This window comes from Leptonotus elevatus, chromosome 3 (assembly GCF_054856555.1).
Source record: "Leptonotus elevatus isolate MCC_2025b chromosome 3, RoL_Lele_1.0, whole genome shotgun sequence".
Classification (NCBI taxonomy): Eukaryota; Metazoa; Chordata; class Actinopteri; order Syngnathiformes; family Syngnathidae; genus Leptonotus; species Leptonotus elevatus.
The window spans coordinates 28,651,091-28,669,775 of NC_141241.1; the positions used below are offsets into that span (position 1 = coordinate 28,651,091).

Here is an 18,685-nt window from a genome sequence, read left to right on the forward strand (position 1 = left end):
ATATTTTGCCCTAGTGCAGTTTCCGTACTTAGCGACCTTGTGCGCATGCGCCGCAGGTCATGCAGGGGCCGCAAATAAATGTTTCGCAAATCCAGGTGTGGAGCCATAGCTGCCGTCGACTGGGGTTTTTACTTTAGTACTACTTTACTGCAGTTTTGATAATCATTTCAAACTGCATTCTCGGACACTTTGTGCACCTCTATTAAGTGAATACTTAATTTTAGAGAGTAGGGTGTAGTGATGGTATTGAGACTGGGCCAATGTTTAAAGCTGTGTGCTAAACGATACATATTGTGTTGTGGCATAAAAACGGCTACTGACGAAATGTAGGGAGCACATATCTAGGTCTTCGTTGACATTTTTCACTGTAAATCCCTGCTGCTTACATGCTTGAACCCAGCATAGACATCTCTCTGGATTCCTCCCGGGCTTTGGGAAAGGTATGAAAAAGCGCCATTTGATCACGGTGACCACATTGCCAGTCACACACCAAATTGGCGTTTTGTTGCAACCATAATACGTCTGTTAAGGAAGTTACTTATGATGAAGTAACAAGTGGGCCCACAAAGGTCCGAAAGCAAAATGGCTGCTGCCCATGCACAGTGTGGTGTTCTAAAAATAGCAGTTCAAACGTAATTGGGACAAACCCTATTGCAACAGTGTTGATTTGCAACAAAGATCACTTGTTTGATGCACTCTTCAATTTTGTGTGTTCACAATTGAATAAACCATGAGAGCAGTCATACTCGAGCACAGCAAACCTGCCAGTTGATGCCATGTTTAAAGTGTATAATGTCCCATCTTCTCAGGTACCTGGTGCTAGAGCATGTGTCTGGTGGAGAGCTTTTTGACTACCTAGTGAAGAAAGGCCGGCTGACACCTAAAGAAGCACGAAAATTCTTCCGACAGATCATATCAGCCCTGGACTTCTGCCACAGTCACTCCATATGGTGTGTTGCATTTAACATCTAACCCATAATCTTCAATAACTCTTTATGATACAGAGCTGAAAAGTGTAGTCCATACTTACACCTACCCGGGTATGCTATTTTTCAGACTATGAAGGGCTCGACACTGCGACCAATTCGCCTGCATAAATGCGGGCAACTTTACAGCCTGTGCTCGTAAAAAATTTATCCTGTTGCACGGCGCGAGGACATGTCAAATGAGTGATGCAACGGCTCATCTTTGAGCCGTGATCCGTATGATCGTACGGATTGGGTCGTACATAGTCCGCGCTGTGGAACCCAACTTCAAAATAAAAGCCTTCCAATTAATTCTTTGATGTCGATGCAATTGCCTTGTTGTATTTTGAAATTGGCCTACGCAACGTGGTAGGCGTCACGGCTCAAGGCGTCCAGCTTGACTCGTCCTCACGCGACTGTCGACTTCCAACATCAACGCGCCATCCCAAAATTATATTTAATTGCTAATTAAGGACACTAAGAAATCGCTAGTTACTCAGTCTTCCATGCATGATACAGCACAAGTCTCCGTCGTTAGCAACTAGCCACTAACGTTAGCGTAAACATCGACAGCGTTCGGCTAGCTGCGAGCTGCAATCAAATAATGTCAGACACTTCAAACTCAGACAGAAAAAAGTCCATCATTGTATTAACAATGTAGGCTTTCTCTTAATCTATTAGAACATGGACGATCCACTTCTGTCACAATCCAATCCCGATACCGATACTTTGGTGGCGATCCAATACATATTGCGATACTTTATTTAATTTTTTTTGGTTAAGTTTTATTTTTGGGCTTTGTGGGTGGAATATTAAATATAAATATTAAAGGTATTAACCTTAAAATGCGTATTTAAAAAAGGGATCATCCTGCCTGGATGGCCCATTTTTCACTCATACACTCATTGTTTGTTTGTTTTTTAATCAGGAAAGTGATATTAGCATGCATTTTCAATTTCATGCATCTGTTTTGGAAATTCAGGGGGGAAAAACTCATGTGAATTGCAGGACACATTATTGGGGTTTCCATCCACCTATTTTTATTCAAATTTTCAAGAAATGCGAAAATAAAACTGAATGGAAACACTAGAAATTCAAAAAATTTGGCTTGGAAGGGGTGGATTTTGAAGCATCTTGAAAAGAAAAAAAAGCCAATTTTGGCTATGGAAACAGGCTTTGCGAATAAACGCTGACAAGACCACGTTGCACGTTTTGACAGGATATTACGTCACACGTATGTTTGTAGTCCCAGAGCAATGTCAGACAATAAATTAAGGTATGTTTGGGGAGAAGAAACAGAAATCTTTTTGGAATTAATTAAAGAAGCGAATCTTAATGCAATTTTAGATGGAAAACAGTAAATAAACTATCAAGAATAACAAAAGCAAACTCATACGACATCATTGAATGACGCAGTCGCTTCCTGGTCTTCTTCTTCTTTTGAATTATTGGTAAATCACATCTCTATGATGTATACTGCCACCTACAGCAGCGGAGTCCCCTCTCAATACTTGCAAAAGAAAAACAGATGGGAATGGGCATAAGTCGCATGTATTGTGCATTTTCAGTAAATTTGCTTAAAAACATTTGAAATAATTGGATGTAACCCCCACTAGTGATCAGTGACACTTGGAAGTTGTAAGGCACCTGTCTCGTTCTGAGCGTCACTTCCCCATTGATCAGGAGCGCCCTGCCAAGTGATAAGTGAACTCCGATGTCGCGAGTGACCACTGTAATTACATATATTTGTAACAATAGACATTTAATATCACATTGGAAATTCAATGTAAGTACGCCTTTTTCTATAACATCTAGGTATCGATGAAGGTCTATTTTCTTTTTTTTATGAATCCGTGTATATAGTATGGTGGAACAATTTTAGAATTTTTTTTATGGAAAAAATGTGGCTTAAAGCATAAGTTTTCACAGATGATGTTGCATTATCAGGATTTGATACTGTTGATTCATATGCAGTATTTGTGTTAGTGTTTAGTATTACTTCTAAATCTTGTTGCCAGTGCAGTCACAGTATGTGCAGCATCATCAGCATCCATTATTGATGTTTCCAAACTGAGTTGCGACCAGTGGCAAAGCTCTGTCTGAATCGAACTAGACAGGGTATGTCAAGGGCATTTTTTTTTTAATTGTGTTTGAGTTTTGTAACCCTTTTTTGTCTTTCTTTTCCAGCCACCGAGACTTGAAGCCGGAAAATTTGTTATTAGACGAGAAGAACAACATCAGGATAGCAGACTTTGGCATGGCATCTCTGCAGGTCGGCGAGAGTCTACTAGAGACCAGCTGTGGGTGAGTGGATAAAATACATAAAGGTGCACAAAGTTTTTAAGTTGCTTTTTTAAATCTTTCACAAAAAATTTCTGATACTCACAGAAGCATTAATGCGGGCAATTTGGTTGGCACTGGATCAGTGCTCGTCCCGCTTACTGAGTTTGATGGAAGAGAATGTCAGATAAAATTGGTGTGCCAAAATAAAATACCAAAAAAATACAAAAATCTAAATAATTAAATTAATATTGGGGCGGTACGGTGGCTGACTGGTTAGCACGTCCGCCTCCCAGTGCAAAGGATGTAAGATTGAGTCCGGGCTTCGGCCTTCCTCGGTGGAGTTTGCATGTTCTCCCCGTGCTTGCGTGGGTTTTCTCCGGGTACTCCGGTTTCCTCCCACATTTCAAAGACATGTATGGCAGGTTAATTGAACACTCCAAATTGTCCATAGGTGTGATTGTGAGTGTGGATGGTTGTTCGTCTCTGTGTGACCTGGATTGGCTGGCAACCAATTCAGGGTGTACCCTGCCCACTGCCCGAAGTCAGCTGGGATAGGCTCCAGCGCCCCCGCGACCCTTGTGAGGACAAACGGTTAAAAAAATGGATGGATGGATGGATAAATTAATATTGAAATTGCAATAATTAATACTATACTGAAATGAATACATTTTGAAAGAAATATATATCTAATTAAATAAATAGCGTTGTCAGTCGAAAATAAATTTAAATATTTAATCGTAATTAATCGCATGAGTTCCACAGTTCCACCACTGTCAGTTTCATATAATGAACACAAAAAATTGGGGGGGTGGAGTGCGGTGGGAGGCGGAAGGGGTATGTAGGTCTGTATGACAGAATGATACTGGGTCAGGGTTAGGGCTAATGTTTATTTTATCAAACATTGTTGTATCTTCTATTTTATTGACAGTCATTTTACAGTAATTCTTACTTATTTGAAGTTAAATAGATATTCTGTATTACTATACAGTTCAAACGGGCTAAATGTTGAGTATTTGATTTAATGTTTTTTTTTTCCATTGACTGGTTTTGATTCTAGAAAGCACTTATTTTTAATGTATGAAATGTGGCATTAGTCTTTCATGTTGGATGCTCATGACGTACTTCCATTAAAGAAACGATTTCCGATCAGCAATCTGATGATAAGATGGTGCTATAGATGGATATTTTCATTTACAATATGTGACCGGTGCGGGGTAAAGGCGGCCGTTCAACTCTGTCTGATTTCATGGCATGTTCGCAAGTGAGGCCAAATACATTAAATTTATTTCCCCTGTAGACCCACTTTGTTGTTTTGGCAGTTTTGTTTGACTAATTTGGGTTGTGATAAAGATGCTACCACTCAGTTTGGCTGCATCCTTCTTTAAATTGGCAGACACTGTTTCTGTAGACTGAGTTAATTTTGCTGCTGCCATCATGTATTGACGATTAATGAGTGTCTCCCAGAAGAAGCCATGTAAGCCATGATATTACGCCCTCTGGGTTTCAGAGATGAGCTTCCCATCACTTTGGTAAATATTCATATTCCGTAAAATCTAATACATAAACACACTCCTCAAGTATTGTTAAGGCTTGTCTCTACTGCTTAAGTAATAGCTGCATTCTTATGACCATTTTTGACATTTGTCAGTTGTAAAATATTTGTTTATAATGACAAATCATTAAGGGTTTGTGTTGTAACCATCTTTGTACGGGTAAAAAGTCACAATAACTTTTCCATATTTTATGACAATAAGGGGATTGTTAAATGGCACTCATTGAGATGGCGCTCTAAGTGGGTAGACTGAAATCATGCACTAATGTAAGGAGATAGCATTTTGTGTTTTCAGTTAGCCTGACTATTTAGTGAAATGTTCATGTTCACTAGCATAAAAAAGTGATGGAATGTGCATGCATTCACGCAAAGGTTGTTTAGCACAGAAATGTGATGAGACACTTTAAGTGAGTCACGCTATCTGCTTCATTTATTATACAATGAATCAACACAGTGACCCGATAAAAGTCGTTGCTCAGAAGGCACAATAATGACTCAATTAAGCAATGTTTGGAATGACTGTTCAGAAGAATTAATGTTGAGGGCTCTCTTTTTTTCTAACTTTAAATTGTGTTTTCTAGTTTTGTTGTTGAAGTTTGAGTCCCTACCAATATTTTAAGCTTAGTGTTATTTTCCTCCAGTACTTATTGCCTCACATTTTTACGTGATGTTCACCTGTCTAAAACAAAGGAATAAAACAATGTATATTTGCAATTACTCCAACAGTTAATCATTTTTACTTTTTAATTGTTACCATTAACTCATTCACTTTCTTGTAAATGGCTCGCCTTACGGCCATTTCATCACAACAACAAAAACAGCATTTGGATTCATAAAATAACCAGCAAAATGTTCGCAAACTGTCATTTCACTTCCAATTGTGTGTTCATGTTTCTCTGAAGAGATACTTTAATCATTGTGTTTTCGGTGCTTTTGGAGAACAGCTGAGCTCTAAAGAATAAGATGTGCTGTGTTACAGGCTCCTTTTTTAGTTCAACATATCTGCTAGAAACTAATTGTGTGCCGTAAAAAAGGCCCTGGTTGACACTTTACAGCCTCTCCTCCTTTTTCTGTTTTACTGACATTATATTGTATTTATTGTTATTTAGAGACCAGTGAAGAAAATGTTTGTCTAGCCATGTAACTCAAACCAGCAAACTCATAATTTTACATTCATTAGGCCGATTTGTATGTAATTTTGTTTGTGTAACAAAATTGCGGTTCCCAGTGTTATGTAATATCCTGGTGGGAAAATGGCAAGATAGGGATTTGTTCAGTATGTTTTTTTCTATGGAGCGCTTGAAGGTTGTACTCTTTAGTCATTTCTTTTTCAGCATGTTGGCTGCTGGCTGTGTTCCCTTTGAGTGAATGTGATGTATGATTTAGTGGACTACTTTGATTCCTCTCCAGCATCAACCCCTCTTTGCCTCTTTTACAGATCGCCTCACTACGCCTGCCCAGAGGTTATCAGGGTAAGTGCTTTTTCCCAAGCCCTCTCTCTGTTTGCCGTCTTTTATAAAGTAATAGTAGCACAAACCTCTTGCAGCAGCTGTTGCGTCACTGTTGCATCCTCGCAGCATTTCACTTTATTAATTTTTCCAACCTCAAAATATTTTCCCTTTCTGGGAGGAAATGCACTTTATTCTCACTGATACTATTATTTATTATGCAGTTTTACATGTTTTGGCTTTCCTTGTTTTCATACTGTATACCAGGGGTCACCAACCTTTTTGAAACTGAGATCTACCCGTTTGATACACATATTACACATACACAAAATAACACATTTGCACAAATTAACTTCAAATACCATATATGTTACTTTTAATAAATGGTATCCATCTACTTGAAGACATTGGTCATATTAATTTCGCAGTAATTATTAACAATGATTTAGCAAAGTAGAAAACAGATAAATATCAAATGCAATGCTTTATTTTTTTATTTTTTTAACAAAAGTCTTTATTGACAACACAGGCTTTTAAAATAAAATAAAATACAACAAAAATCAAAACAAAAACAGCAAACAGCAAAAGTCTCGTCAGTTATGTCCCAAATGGGGGAAACAAGTCCAGTTACATTGTCAAATTCAAATGTTAATAACGGATCCCATCTCTTCTTGAATATGTCAGTATTTAAATTTAATCTTGCAGTTATTTTCTCCATCATGTATACTTTCAATGTCCTTTCTTTCCACTGGTTGACTGTAGGGGATAATGGTTCGTACCAACATACAGTTATAATTTTTTTAGCCACCGACAAAATAACTTTCAAAAGATACATCTTATTTTTACTCATGCGAGCCAGGGGTGACACCCCAAAGATAAATATCTTCGGGTTCCATTCAATCTGAGTGTTTAATATAATACAAAGTTCACTCCTAATTCCCTAAAGCGATCTCCAATTTGTCCACACTGTTTCTAACACATATTTGATTTTGTCTTATCAAATTTGGAAAGAATTAAAAAATCGAATCTTAACTTTCCATATAAATTCTTTCCACGTTGGACTGTTGGTTAATTTGTGTCCTCTTTCACATATGTGTCTCCAGACTTGGTCTTCTATCACCGTATTCGTTTCTAATTCCCACTTTTCGTTTATCTCTAAGGTGTCCCCGGATATATCTGACTGTAAACATTTATACAAGTGAGATACAGTTCTGTCAGTAGGTTGCACTTTAAGAAAGGACCATTCTTTATGGTACATCAGATAACTTTTCAGTTGTAAAAACCTATACAAATCATTCGAAACCAAACCAAATTCCTTCTGTAACTGCCCAAAAGACTTCAGATTTTCATCTTGAAATAAGTTATTTTGAAAGGGCAAGACCTTTGCCTTCCCAGTCCCGAAACTTCGCATCCATTTGTGTTGGTAGAAAATCCACACTACCAGATATTCTAGTAGCCCTCGATATCAGCAGAGGAGCTTTAATCTTTACAGTAATCTGGGGAGAACATTCATTTTGACAGTTTCAATTCGCCCAAAAAAGAAAAGTGGCAATAATTCCCACCTAGTAAAATCTTTCTGAATCTGATCCATTCATTTCCCAAAGTTTGCTTTATACAGTTGAGAGGTATCCGGAGTAACTGTGATTCCTAAATATTGAAAACCACCAAAGAGAACATTTAAATTTTACCTTTTTATCCAACTCCAAAGGCCAATTACCTTTTATCATCATAGCTTCAGATTTTGAACCATTTACCTTATATCCTGAAACCATGCCAAAGTCCCCCAGACATTTTCTGGTATAGATGTTATTGGGTCTCTAATATACAATATAATATCATCCGCGTACAAGGATAATTTGTCGGTCTTACATTTGTCTGATATACCTAAAATTAACGGATTATTTCTAATAAATTCTGCTAAAGTCTCTATACTTATAGCAAACAAAATCGTAGACAAGCAACAGCCCAGGCGTGTCCCTCTTCCCAAAGGAAAACTTTCAGAAACATACCTATTAACACATACTCTAGATGGGGGACTCATGTACAACACTTCAAACCACTTATTAAAACTTTCATCAAAACCCATTTCAGCCAGTAGCAGTTTCAGAAACATCTAATCCACCCGATCAAATGCCTTCTCAGCGTCAAGGCTGAGAAGCATTGACGGGTGTGGACATTCCTTGTTGACATTATATTTAGCGTGCGTCTAATATTATTTACACCTAGTCTCCTGGGTATGAATCCTGTCTGATCTGGGTTAATAAGTTTAACAACAATCTTCTGAGGTCTCCTAGCCAAAATTGCACTCAGTATTTTCACATCGTTACACACCAAACTAATGGGCCTATATGAGGCATTTTCTGTCCTTATATATCACAGAGATTATTGCCTCAGCCCATGTTTTTGGTGGGTCTTTAGAATTTAATGCGTGGTTAAATCCCCTGTGTAAAAGTGGAACAAGCTCCGCCTGGAAACATTTATAGATTTGCCCGGGAGCCCATCGGCGTCTTGTTATTGTTAAGATTTCTTATAATAAATGTAATTTCTTCCTTAGTGATAGTCTCCACCAAAGCTTTAGCTTCATTCCCATCAAGTTTGGTAAGATTAATACGTTGCAAAAACTGTTTAATCTTGTTCTCTTTATCAGGTACATGGTCTGAGTTAAATAGTTGCTTGTAGTATGTAGAAAAAGCATTAGCTATTGCTCTGGGGTGTGAGACTATGTTCCTTTATTTGGGACATGTCATTTTCTGGATTGTTCTACTTGTTTGTAATTTTCTTAGCTGAAATGCAAGTAACTTACCAGCCTTATTCCCTTGTTCATAATATTTTTGATTAGCAAATTGTAAAGCACCCTCTGCCTTGTATGTAAGTAAATCATTCAAGTCATTTCTGCACTTCTTCAGATCCTGTAAAACAATATCGTTATTTGTTCTTTTATGATCACTTTTCAATTGTTTTATTAGCTCTTCTAATTTTACTTTGGCCTCACGTTATTTTTTAAGTCTGGAACAAAGTGATATAATTTTGCCCTTTAATACAGCCTTTGCTGTGTCCCATAAAACAGAGGGGGACATCTCGTTATTGTCATTAAAGTCAAGAAAGAGTTTAAATTCTTCATTCATATGCTGAAAAGCATCAGGGTTTTTTTTAACAATGACGCCACAGTTCTAAGGATTTATCCTTATCCAAATTCAGTATTATAATTCCTTTTGAGTTTCTCGCTAGAATTTGAGCTGTCTCTTTAAAAAAGCGTGGGTCATCCTCATTAGGAGTATAAATATTCATAATTGTCAGAAGGACACCTCCAATAGAACCTATGACAATTACCCAACAACCATTTTTGTCTTAAAGTGCTTTTTCTGATACAAACCCTAATGATGTATGGCAGAGTATAGCCACTCCTCTTTTCTTGTATTTTTCATATGGGGCACTAAATTTCTGTCCCACCCACTCTCATTTTAATTTGGCATCTTCTACCTCATTTAAATGTGTTTCTTGTAGAAGCCCAATTGAACAATTCAGTCATTTTAACTGAGTCAAAATCTTTTTCTTCTTTATAATACGGTTTAGACCATTAATGTTGTAACTCAAGTCATGTTGACCTACTAAAAGTACAATTTCTGATTCGATCTCTTCTCACATATCTTAACATATCCATTACTAGACCAAAATAACACATAGAAGCCATTTGCCGAGGGGAAAAAACAACAAAACAAAAAAAATACACCATTACCCTGAACAACCTCCCAACCATTCAAACTTAAACAAGATATTAATCATAAAAACAGCAACAATAGAGCAAACTTTGAAAAAAACAAACTCAGTAGTTTCAAAGAAAACTTCAGTGTGGGCACATAGTCGTGAGGTCTAATTTGTGACCCCAGAAAAGCCAGAATTTTTTACTGACTCGGAGAGAAGGCCTCCATTCTCGTTTCCTTGTGAAGTGCCCTCCATTAATTGTATTCACATAACATGCCTGCCATGCCACAGGCATGGTGTCGGTGACCCCTGCTTTGTAGCCTACTGTTTGATGATAACCAAACCTTAAACAGTAGACTTAACTTGTGAAACATGTAAAATATTAGTTTAACTTAAATTAAAAGGTATTCATATTCACACATTTAAAAGGGAAGTCAAGTAAAGCAATCTTTACAATAATATAGTCTATGTGCCCCCACTAATCTAAACATGGTATTCTGATTTATATTGCTTTCGTGGAATATGAATTAAGCGGCAAAATCCACCCGTTTTTATCCATCTCAGGGGACGGCCATTTTGCCACTTGCACTCAACTGAAAATTACTTCACTGTGCCAAAGGGCTCAGGTAATGACCAATCATGGCACACCTGTTTTCTGGGTTTTGTACATGTGACATTCATAAGCTGAGCCCTTTGGCACTGTGATGTAATTTTACGTCGACAGCAAGCAGTGGTGTAGTGGTCCTTGGAGAGGTGGATATACTCTAAAATAAAAAAAATATAAAAAAAAAAAGGTGCTGAAAACCATCCTGTTTTAAATACAATGACATGTAAGAAAAAGCTGTCATTTTTACTTGCTCACAATAATACAAATATCATGATTTTATTGACTTGAGTAGTTTGTAGTTATTACTGGTAACACAAGCGGCCTGAATTAATGTGAAATGAGTTTGTTGTGAGACAAATATACAGTAGAAATAATGTTGTATAACAATATTTAGTAAAGATGAACACAAATTGTGAAAAACAGTCACTATTACGTCTCAATATTGTCTTAGGCCAAATTTTAAAGTATATGTCTCCATTCTTGTGTTTTAAATTACTTTACAATCAACTACCAGCCTAGCTACTAAAATTACAACAAAAGTGCTTTTGTTGGAACGTTTTCAAATTGTGTAATCCCCACTCCGGGGATCGAAACCACACCACAAGTAGACTCTAGTGTATGAGCGTGATGCGTTCCAGTTGAGCAAAAACTCTGGAATGCCGTCACCGCTCAGGACACTATTTGAAGAATCCTTCACCCTGTTTATGACGCGCCATACCCTGCCTGTAATTGGCTCATCAGTCCTCATGCAAAAAGATGGCCAATCTAATCAGCGAAGGAATCGACTACCAGCCAATTAGAGGCAGAGGATGGTGAGCCATTGCTTCACCATCCTATCGTTACTGAACGGTGCGCATCAGGGGGGATTTAGAAGTGGGTATACGCTATGCTGACTGAAAAAGAAGTGGGTATACGCCGTATACCGCCGTATACCCGCGTATACCCTGGACTACACCACTGACAGCAAGTGACAAAATGGTCGCCCTTTGAGATGGATGAAATGTAAAATGATGATTTGATTGACACCAATTACAATCTGTCACTGGTTTTACATGCTATACAGTATGTGAGCTTGTTTGTTTTCCAAAAACTATGGTACCAAGACACAGTTTACAGTGATTTTCAGTTTAGTAAAAGTCTCCATTGTCATCTTTTGCGGTTTCTCTTCTCACAATATATGTGTAATAGGGGGAGAAGTATGATGGGCGGAAAGCAGATGCCTGGAGCTGTGGAGTCATCCTGTTTGCACTTTTAGTGGTGAGTTGTTTTTGTATTCCACTGGGTTGGTTTCATACTTGATTATTGTTGCCAAGTCTTCCCTGTTCTGTTTGCAGAACATATATTCAATTTTACATTATTCTTTCTGTGCGTATTACACTATTTGATACAGTATCTCATTATGGGCAGAATGTTTCTGCAACTGTATTTGTTTCAGCAATTTGCAATTTTAGCACTTTTTTGGACTCTCAAAGACACTTCACAATGGTTACATTATTCACATACTCACACATTTACACACTGGTGGCGGTAAACTACGTACGTAGCCACAGATGACCCGGGGCAGACTGACAGATAGGGGAACCTACAAGGAAATACTGTTCAATAGAATATACTGGGCAACACAGGGAGTGAGTGGTTCTCACATCTGCCCCACAGTGCTGAGGTTTGTGGTCCGAATTCTGGCTTGAAGACTCTTAAATTGTCTTGAGTTGAGAAAGTATGTGTGTATGAATGGTGTTTGTCTGTATGTACCCTACAATTAGCTGGCGACCAGTCCATGGTGTACTCTGCCCTTTGCCCAAAAGTCAGCTAGGACTGGCTTGGTGTGATTTATGCCTGGTTGATATAGCTATAGCAGGGTGGGAGTTAATAAACACGTTCAGAGGTCCATTCACTTCTTAACGTAAGCCTCTTGTGATGTGTGCTAATGAGCAATATTAGCATGTCTAGAAATTAACACCCAAGGAATCCCAAAGTGTACATAATTTAATTTACGTACAGATACACAGTATATATATTAAAGCACCAATCAATTCAATCATCAATTTAAAAAAAAATGCAGAAACACGATTTAGCAGCTGATATTATAGTAATAATTCACCTGTAATTACCAATAGCAAATATATTAACCTATTTATGAAATGAGAACATATACACAGAATATAAACAAATAATATACCTATTATATAATTAATGTGACTAATTGACTAAAACATCTTGGCAGTATCACTTAGTCATATTTATTAGCTATTGAAAAACTCCTTCTTCGTCCACTGGGTATTTTCAAACACCTCAAAAGTAATTGCTGAAGCAAACATTAAAAAGTAAAATGAATGTTGGCTACAAATAAAATTAGAAATGATGAAAACATGCATCACATTACTATACATAATACAAGGGACTAACTAGATTTGAAGTAACCATGCATGTAGCTGCTTTGAAAACATGCATACATAAAATTACAACAAAAGTGCTTTTGTTGGAACGTTTTCAACATTATTTTAATAAAGACATTAATTTGCCAATTTATTAGCCATAGGAATGTGAAATGAAGTGGGACAGTTGATCGTGGTTATGAAGGTGAATGAGACTTTGGCCATTATACACATTTTCTAGAAGCACAAACTCATTAATGGCTACGTTACAAATGAAAAAAATCGCAGCAAATGTTTTTTCTCTTTTTTTTCCACATTGCAGCACAAACTTTTACAATGACAATTTAGTTGCGTGAGATGCATGTTGCGTAAAGCTCAATCTCTGTGCGTTTCATTTTGATTACACGGTCAGTGTCAGTGGACATCTGGCTCTGTCCTGCTCATTTTACTGACGTCACAGAGTGATCTCCCCAGCTGGAGAGCACAGAGTCACAGTCCTGCTTCATCATCACTGGCATGAGGACTGATATCTCCTTTCACACAGCATTCTCTTTGTCAAAGTTCAACTAATCTATCAGTGAGCATCTGACAGGCTATTACCATGACAATAGAATAATTGTTTTTCCTGGTGGCCGTGCTACTTGATGTGTAAAATTACATTGCAGCTAGACCTTTAACATCTCCCAACTACTGTTGGCCAAGTTCCCATTGAATCATTTTAAATAAGTAACCATGTTTGACCTAATTGCATCACAACTTCTAGCATGGATGACGTCAAAGAGCTTCATAACAGTATGAGTGTGCAATTCCCCGGTAAATGATGATCATATACTACTGTATATTTAATATGTCCATTCAAATAGTACCATCATTTTTAACTGATGTTGTGGTGAGACCTTTGGAGTTAATTATATGATATTGATATTATATACAACAAATACTCACTGTTCAACGGCTATAGAAAATAGGAACATTTTATTGTTTCATTCATTCATCTGGGGGAAGGCACAAGCCTGGAGAAGACAGATGTATGTACTACACATCAACAGAACTCACCCCTGTAACATTACATCAACATGTCTAAAATGATCTGGTCATTTTTGTTTGTTGCCTATTCTTACAAGCATGCCAGTGCAGTGCATTAATACCATAGAATAATTGTACCGTAATGTATTTACATAACCTCAAACCAAATAACTAGCATACAGGGAATCCTGCTCTATTATGTTGGTGAAAGATGACAGTAGTTACAGTACTCTACATGTAATATGTTGTTAAAAAATCAGACGACATTTTAGTTTTCCTCTTTGATTCACCAGGGCGCTTTGCCTTTTGATGATGACAACTTGAGGAATCTTTTGGAGAAGGTGAAACTTGGAGTTTTCCACATGCCTCACTTCATCCCGCCAGAATGCCAGAACCTTCTTCAGGGCATGATTGAAGTGGACGCTTCCAAGAGGCTGACGGTAAGCCATGTACTGTATGCAGCTTGATCATCCAGACTGGCTGCTGGACTGATACGGGGTCAAAAGTCATATTTAGGCTACGTTTACACTGCAGGCAAATGCGGGCCAAATCTGATTTTTTTTTGCCCATATTTGACCTGTATTTTATTTTTTTATGACAGTCTGAATGGCTCAATTCCAATTATTTTCAAATCCGACCTTGGTCACTTTTATGTGTGGTCCTAGATCGGATACGTATCGGATTTTTTGCAACCTCAGTCTTAATGGACAGGTCACATGTATCTGTACACATCATCAAAAGACCATGTGTGCTCCGCGCGGGCAGAGGGGAGTTCTTGGGAGATTATTTTAGATTATTATTACAATTGTCCATAAATCTGCAACGTTGTTTTGAGTAACAGTGTTGATTTTATATTTGACTTTAATTTAATCTCACTTAAACCATGAAGCATAAATTGGACATTTGTGGTAATAGTAGAAATTCAGCCCCGCAGAAGGGTCATTTATTACGTGTGGCAATGACATAACCTCGTCTTTAGACTTTAAGACTCCTCATAAAATAAGGAGATCGAAAAGCACTGCCTCAGGCCCTGTCCTGTTCCTCAAACAAATCTACACACAGAAGCATTTCAAAACTTGCGTGTGTCCAAAAGAAAATGCTGAAGATGTTTAACGGCTGTAATGTATATGCCAAGTCTGGAGTGGCGCAGCCACGGGGAGTTAACGGAAAGCGTAGAAGAAGAATCAGCGAAGAAGATGAACACTTTTTTTTCTAACTTTATTGCAATCTACAGAACAAAATGGCTTTGCATGTATCGAAACAACATGAAAAAGACAAACACAGGAGAAGTGACAATGGCGGCTGATTCAAGTACAACACCGCTTGTTGAACGTGGGAATTAAGAAGCAAAATATTTTGCTGCAAAAGTAGAAGTAAGCTAAGGAGGTTGCACAAAGCGACTACGACATCGTATGGACGAACGGCCGAAACGATAAGAAACTTGTGAGGATACATTGAAACTGGCTTTCTTGCGGACAACGCCTCATTTCCCCATAATATTTCTACGTCCTCCCGCATTGCTCCTCTGTAGATATGAGATGATAAAAAGAGGAGCCTAAATTACTTCTTATATTTACTTCCATAAGCCCTACGCTGTGAGTGATGTCGTCTTTTCTTCTGTTCATGCGGGTAACTTTGGTAAGGGAACGTGTTTGGTTCACACACCAGACAAACTGAGGTCACAATTAAACCTTGTACAATGTACATATCAGATGTACAATGAAATTTAAGCATCTCTTTTCAGTGCAGTATGTATATATATATATATATATATATATATATATATATATATATATATATCCAGCTCTGAACAGGCTTTCTGAACAGTCATTTGAGAAATTATGTCGGTACACGTCCTTCAAAAATAAAATTATTCCACTGTCTTCTCAAAGACTTGGGACGAAGGAAGCAACTTTTTCCTGGTCATTGTTTCCCCTCTCCACTGAGCATTTGCGAGCAGGACAGAAAATGAGAGGCGCAGCCAGCTTCTTAAATTTCAGTGGGCGTGACAAACCTTTACCAGAGGTGGTGCCATTAACCCGACGGGGCTGGGTCAAGTGCACTTCAGTGTCTTTTTGACCTCACTAAGGTTATCTGCCCATTTGAAGCACACATTTTAGAAAGGAGGAGAAAGCTAAAAAAGTCGCGGACTGACTTTTTTCATACCTGGTTGGATTGTAGACAGGTCGGGGATGCATATTATTGATAGAAAACCCCACTTAAGTGCATTTTCATACTATGGGACCTTTCAAATATTTAAATGATTGCAGGAGGTTGGGCTGAGAGTTCAGAGCCACGATGGCTTTTGGAGAAAAAAAAAGTTCTTAAGTGGTACAGCAGATGTCCTTGATGATTTTTTATGCCCTACTGAGTCATCGGGCGGTGTAAATGTCTTTCAGGGAGGGGAGAGAGCAGCCAATAGTGGTGGGCGGATTGATCCAAATATTGATATTATCGATACCAAGTCTGCATCGATATCGGATCAATACTGGCACTATAATATCAATCTAGTAGTTTTATTTTTAGTTTGCCTCTTTTATGCACTGCTGCGGTTTGGTCAAACAGATAACAGGTATGTCAACGCACACTCCACTTCTGTTTGTCACTTCAATCGTGTGCCGTCACGTGATTTAGCATCTCATTTTTGTAGTAGATTGCCTGAACACATACAGTATTCAATTTGCATACCAGCCAAATAGATCCACTGAGGATGCAATAACCACCGCCAAACACGCTGCACTGAGCCACCTCGAGAAAAGGGGGAGTTACGTCAGAATGCTTTGACTACAGCTCAGCCTTCAATAAAATAATACCGGACATTCTTATCCCGAAGTTGGCCAACCTAGGGCTCCCACCCTCCACCTGCTTCTGGATTAAGGACTTTTTGGTCAACCGACCCCAGCACGTGAAGCTGGGTCCCTACTTTTCATCTGTCCGCACGCTTAGCACCGGCTCGCCTCAAGGCTGTGTGCGGAGCCAACTACTCTACTCACTCTACACGCACGACTGTAGACCCAACCACCCTAAAAACATAATTCTGAAATTCGCAGATGACACAACAGTGGTGGGGATGAGGGGGACAAGGCGGCCTATAGAGACGAGGTCCTCAACAACCTGGCAATGAACATCCCCAAAACAAAATAATTCATCATAGACATCCGACGGAACAAAGCCACCCATGCCCCCCTGTATATCAACAGTGAAAGTGTGGAGCGAGTGGAGTCCTTTAAATTTCTTGGGGTTCACATCGGACGTTCCCTGGGCAGCCAACACAATGGAACCGGTCTCAAAGGTGCAGCAGAGACTACACTTCTTGAGAGTGCTGAGGAAGGAGCAACCCGACACCAAACTGCTGGTGACCTTCTACCAATCAGCAACTGAGAGCCTGCTGACCTACGCTGTGTCAGTGTGGCACTTAAGGCACTAACTGTGTATGCCGTGATAAATAAACATATGTACAATCATGCTACAAATCATCACCACCTGTATTGTGTCATATTGTTACAGACAGCACAATAAGCGTGATCATTGCGATGGATAAGGCACATTGCTGGGAGGTCATGTTGTTCAGTGTAACCCACAGTGACGGTGTCATTAAGTGAAATTCATTAAGTGGACACAATCTATTATTATTATTATTATTTTTTAAAGAGCTCAGTATTGTTCATTCGGTAATGTCATCATCATTGCTCTTTTATATATATATATATATATATATATATATATATATATATATATATATATATATATATATATATATATATATATATATATATATATATATATATATATATATATAGCGCACCAAAAACCTATTAGAAAAAAGCCCATACCGTTCACCTAAACCGAACACCGCCATCAGGAGACCCGAGGGGACCAAAGAAAACAAAGGATAGTGAAATCCAGCACCGACCAGACACCACCCACCGGGCCACCCACCAGAATTCTTCCCCAACCCCAGAAACATCTAAATTCCAACAAATCCATCCCAAAAAAAAATATCAGGGAGACCTCAAGAGACTGAAGGAGAGACTGAGGAAAGGAAGGAAGGACAGACGAAGCCGAGTGAGATCCACAGACACCAGCCTCCACCGATTCAATGACCTAAGGAGGAAGCAGATTGTGTCTGAGTTTCGATAGATGCTGGTGTGGTGGATCTGGCATGCATGAAAATCTCCACCAAAGAGGGGAGCCGTCGACCCCTGCCAGGACAGAGCAAGCGCAAACCCTCAGGGCCCCCCAGGCCGCGGCAGCGCCAAAGGACGACTCCCGGGCGAACCCGGAAGCAAACCCAGAAGCAGGAGCGCCCCCCACCCCAACACGGCCCGCGCCCCCGATCCAACGCAGCAGGACGGGGCACTGCAGGCCCGCCAGGCACCCCACCGGCCCACAACCCCCGCACCCCCCACGACCCCCCCGCACCACATCCACCCCAACCCAGCCCTAGCCGCCCCCAGGCCCCCAAGCCCCCAGACACCCCCCACCCCCAGCACCCCCCCAGCACCCCCCCCCCCCCAACAAAGCGGCCCCCCGACCAACCGGCAGCCCCCCAACCCCCGACCCCCAGCCCCCGGGGACCCCCCGCACCCAGGCATTGGCGCCGAAGAGGGGCTGGACAGCGGAGCGGAGAGGGCAGCCGCGCCCACCCCACCCCCTGCCGCGTGGAGGGACGGAACACCGGGGGCAGAAGGGGAGATGGGGGCACCGGAGGACGGCCGACACCCCCG

The 18,685-nt window shown here is 39.5% G+C and overlaps 1 protein-coding gene across 12 annotated transcripts in view; it reads left to right on the plus strand.

Moving 5' to 3' along the window:
• LOC147178114 (serine/threonine-protein kinase BRSK2-like) overlaps positions 1–18,685 on the plus strand; it is a 172,696-nt gene that overhangs the window by 114,801 nt on the left and 39,210 nt on the right. For 11 of the 12 annotated variants that reach the window (XM_086072184.1, XM_086072189.1, XM_086072185.1 and 8 more), the window contains 5 exons: positions 810–950; positions 3,153–3,269; positions 6,239–6,272; positions 11,746–11,814; positions 14,252–14,398. In XM_086072184.1, the coding sequence (XP_085928310.1) occupies positions 810–950; positions 3,153–3,269; positions 6,239–6,272; positions 11,746–11,814; positions 14,252–14,398 (508 nt within the window). Of the gene's footprint in view, positions 1–60; positions 441–809; positions 951–3,152; positions 3,270–6,238; positions 6,273–11,745; positions 11,815–14,251; positions 14,399–18,685 lie in introns of those variants that run through there. The other variant, XM_086072195.1, reaches the window with a different exon arrangement.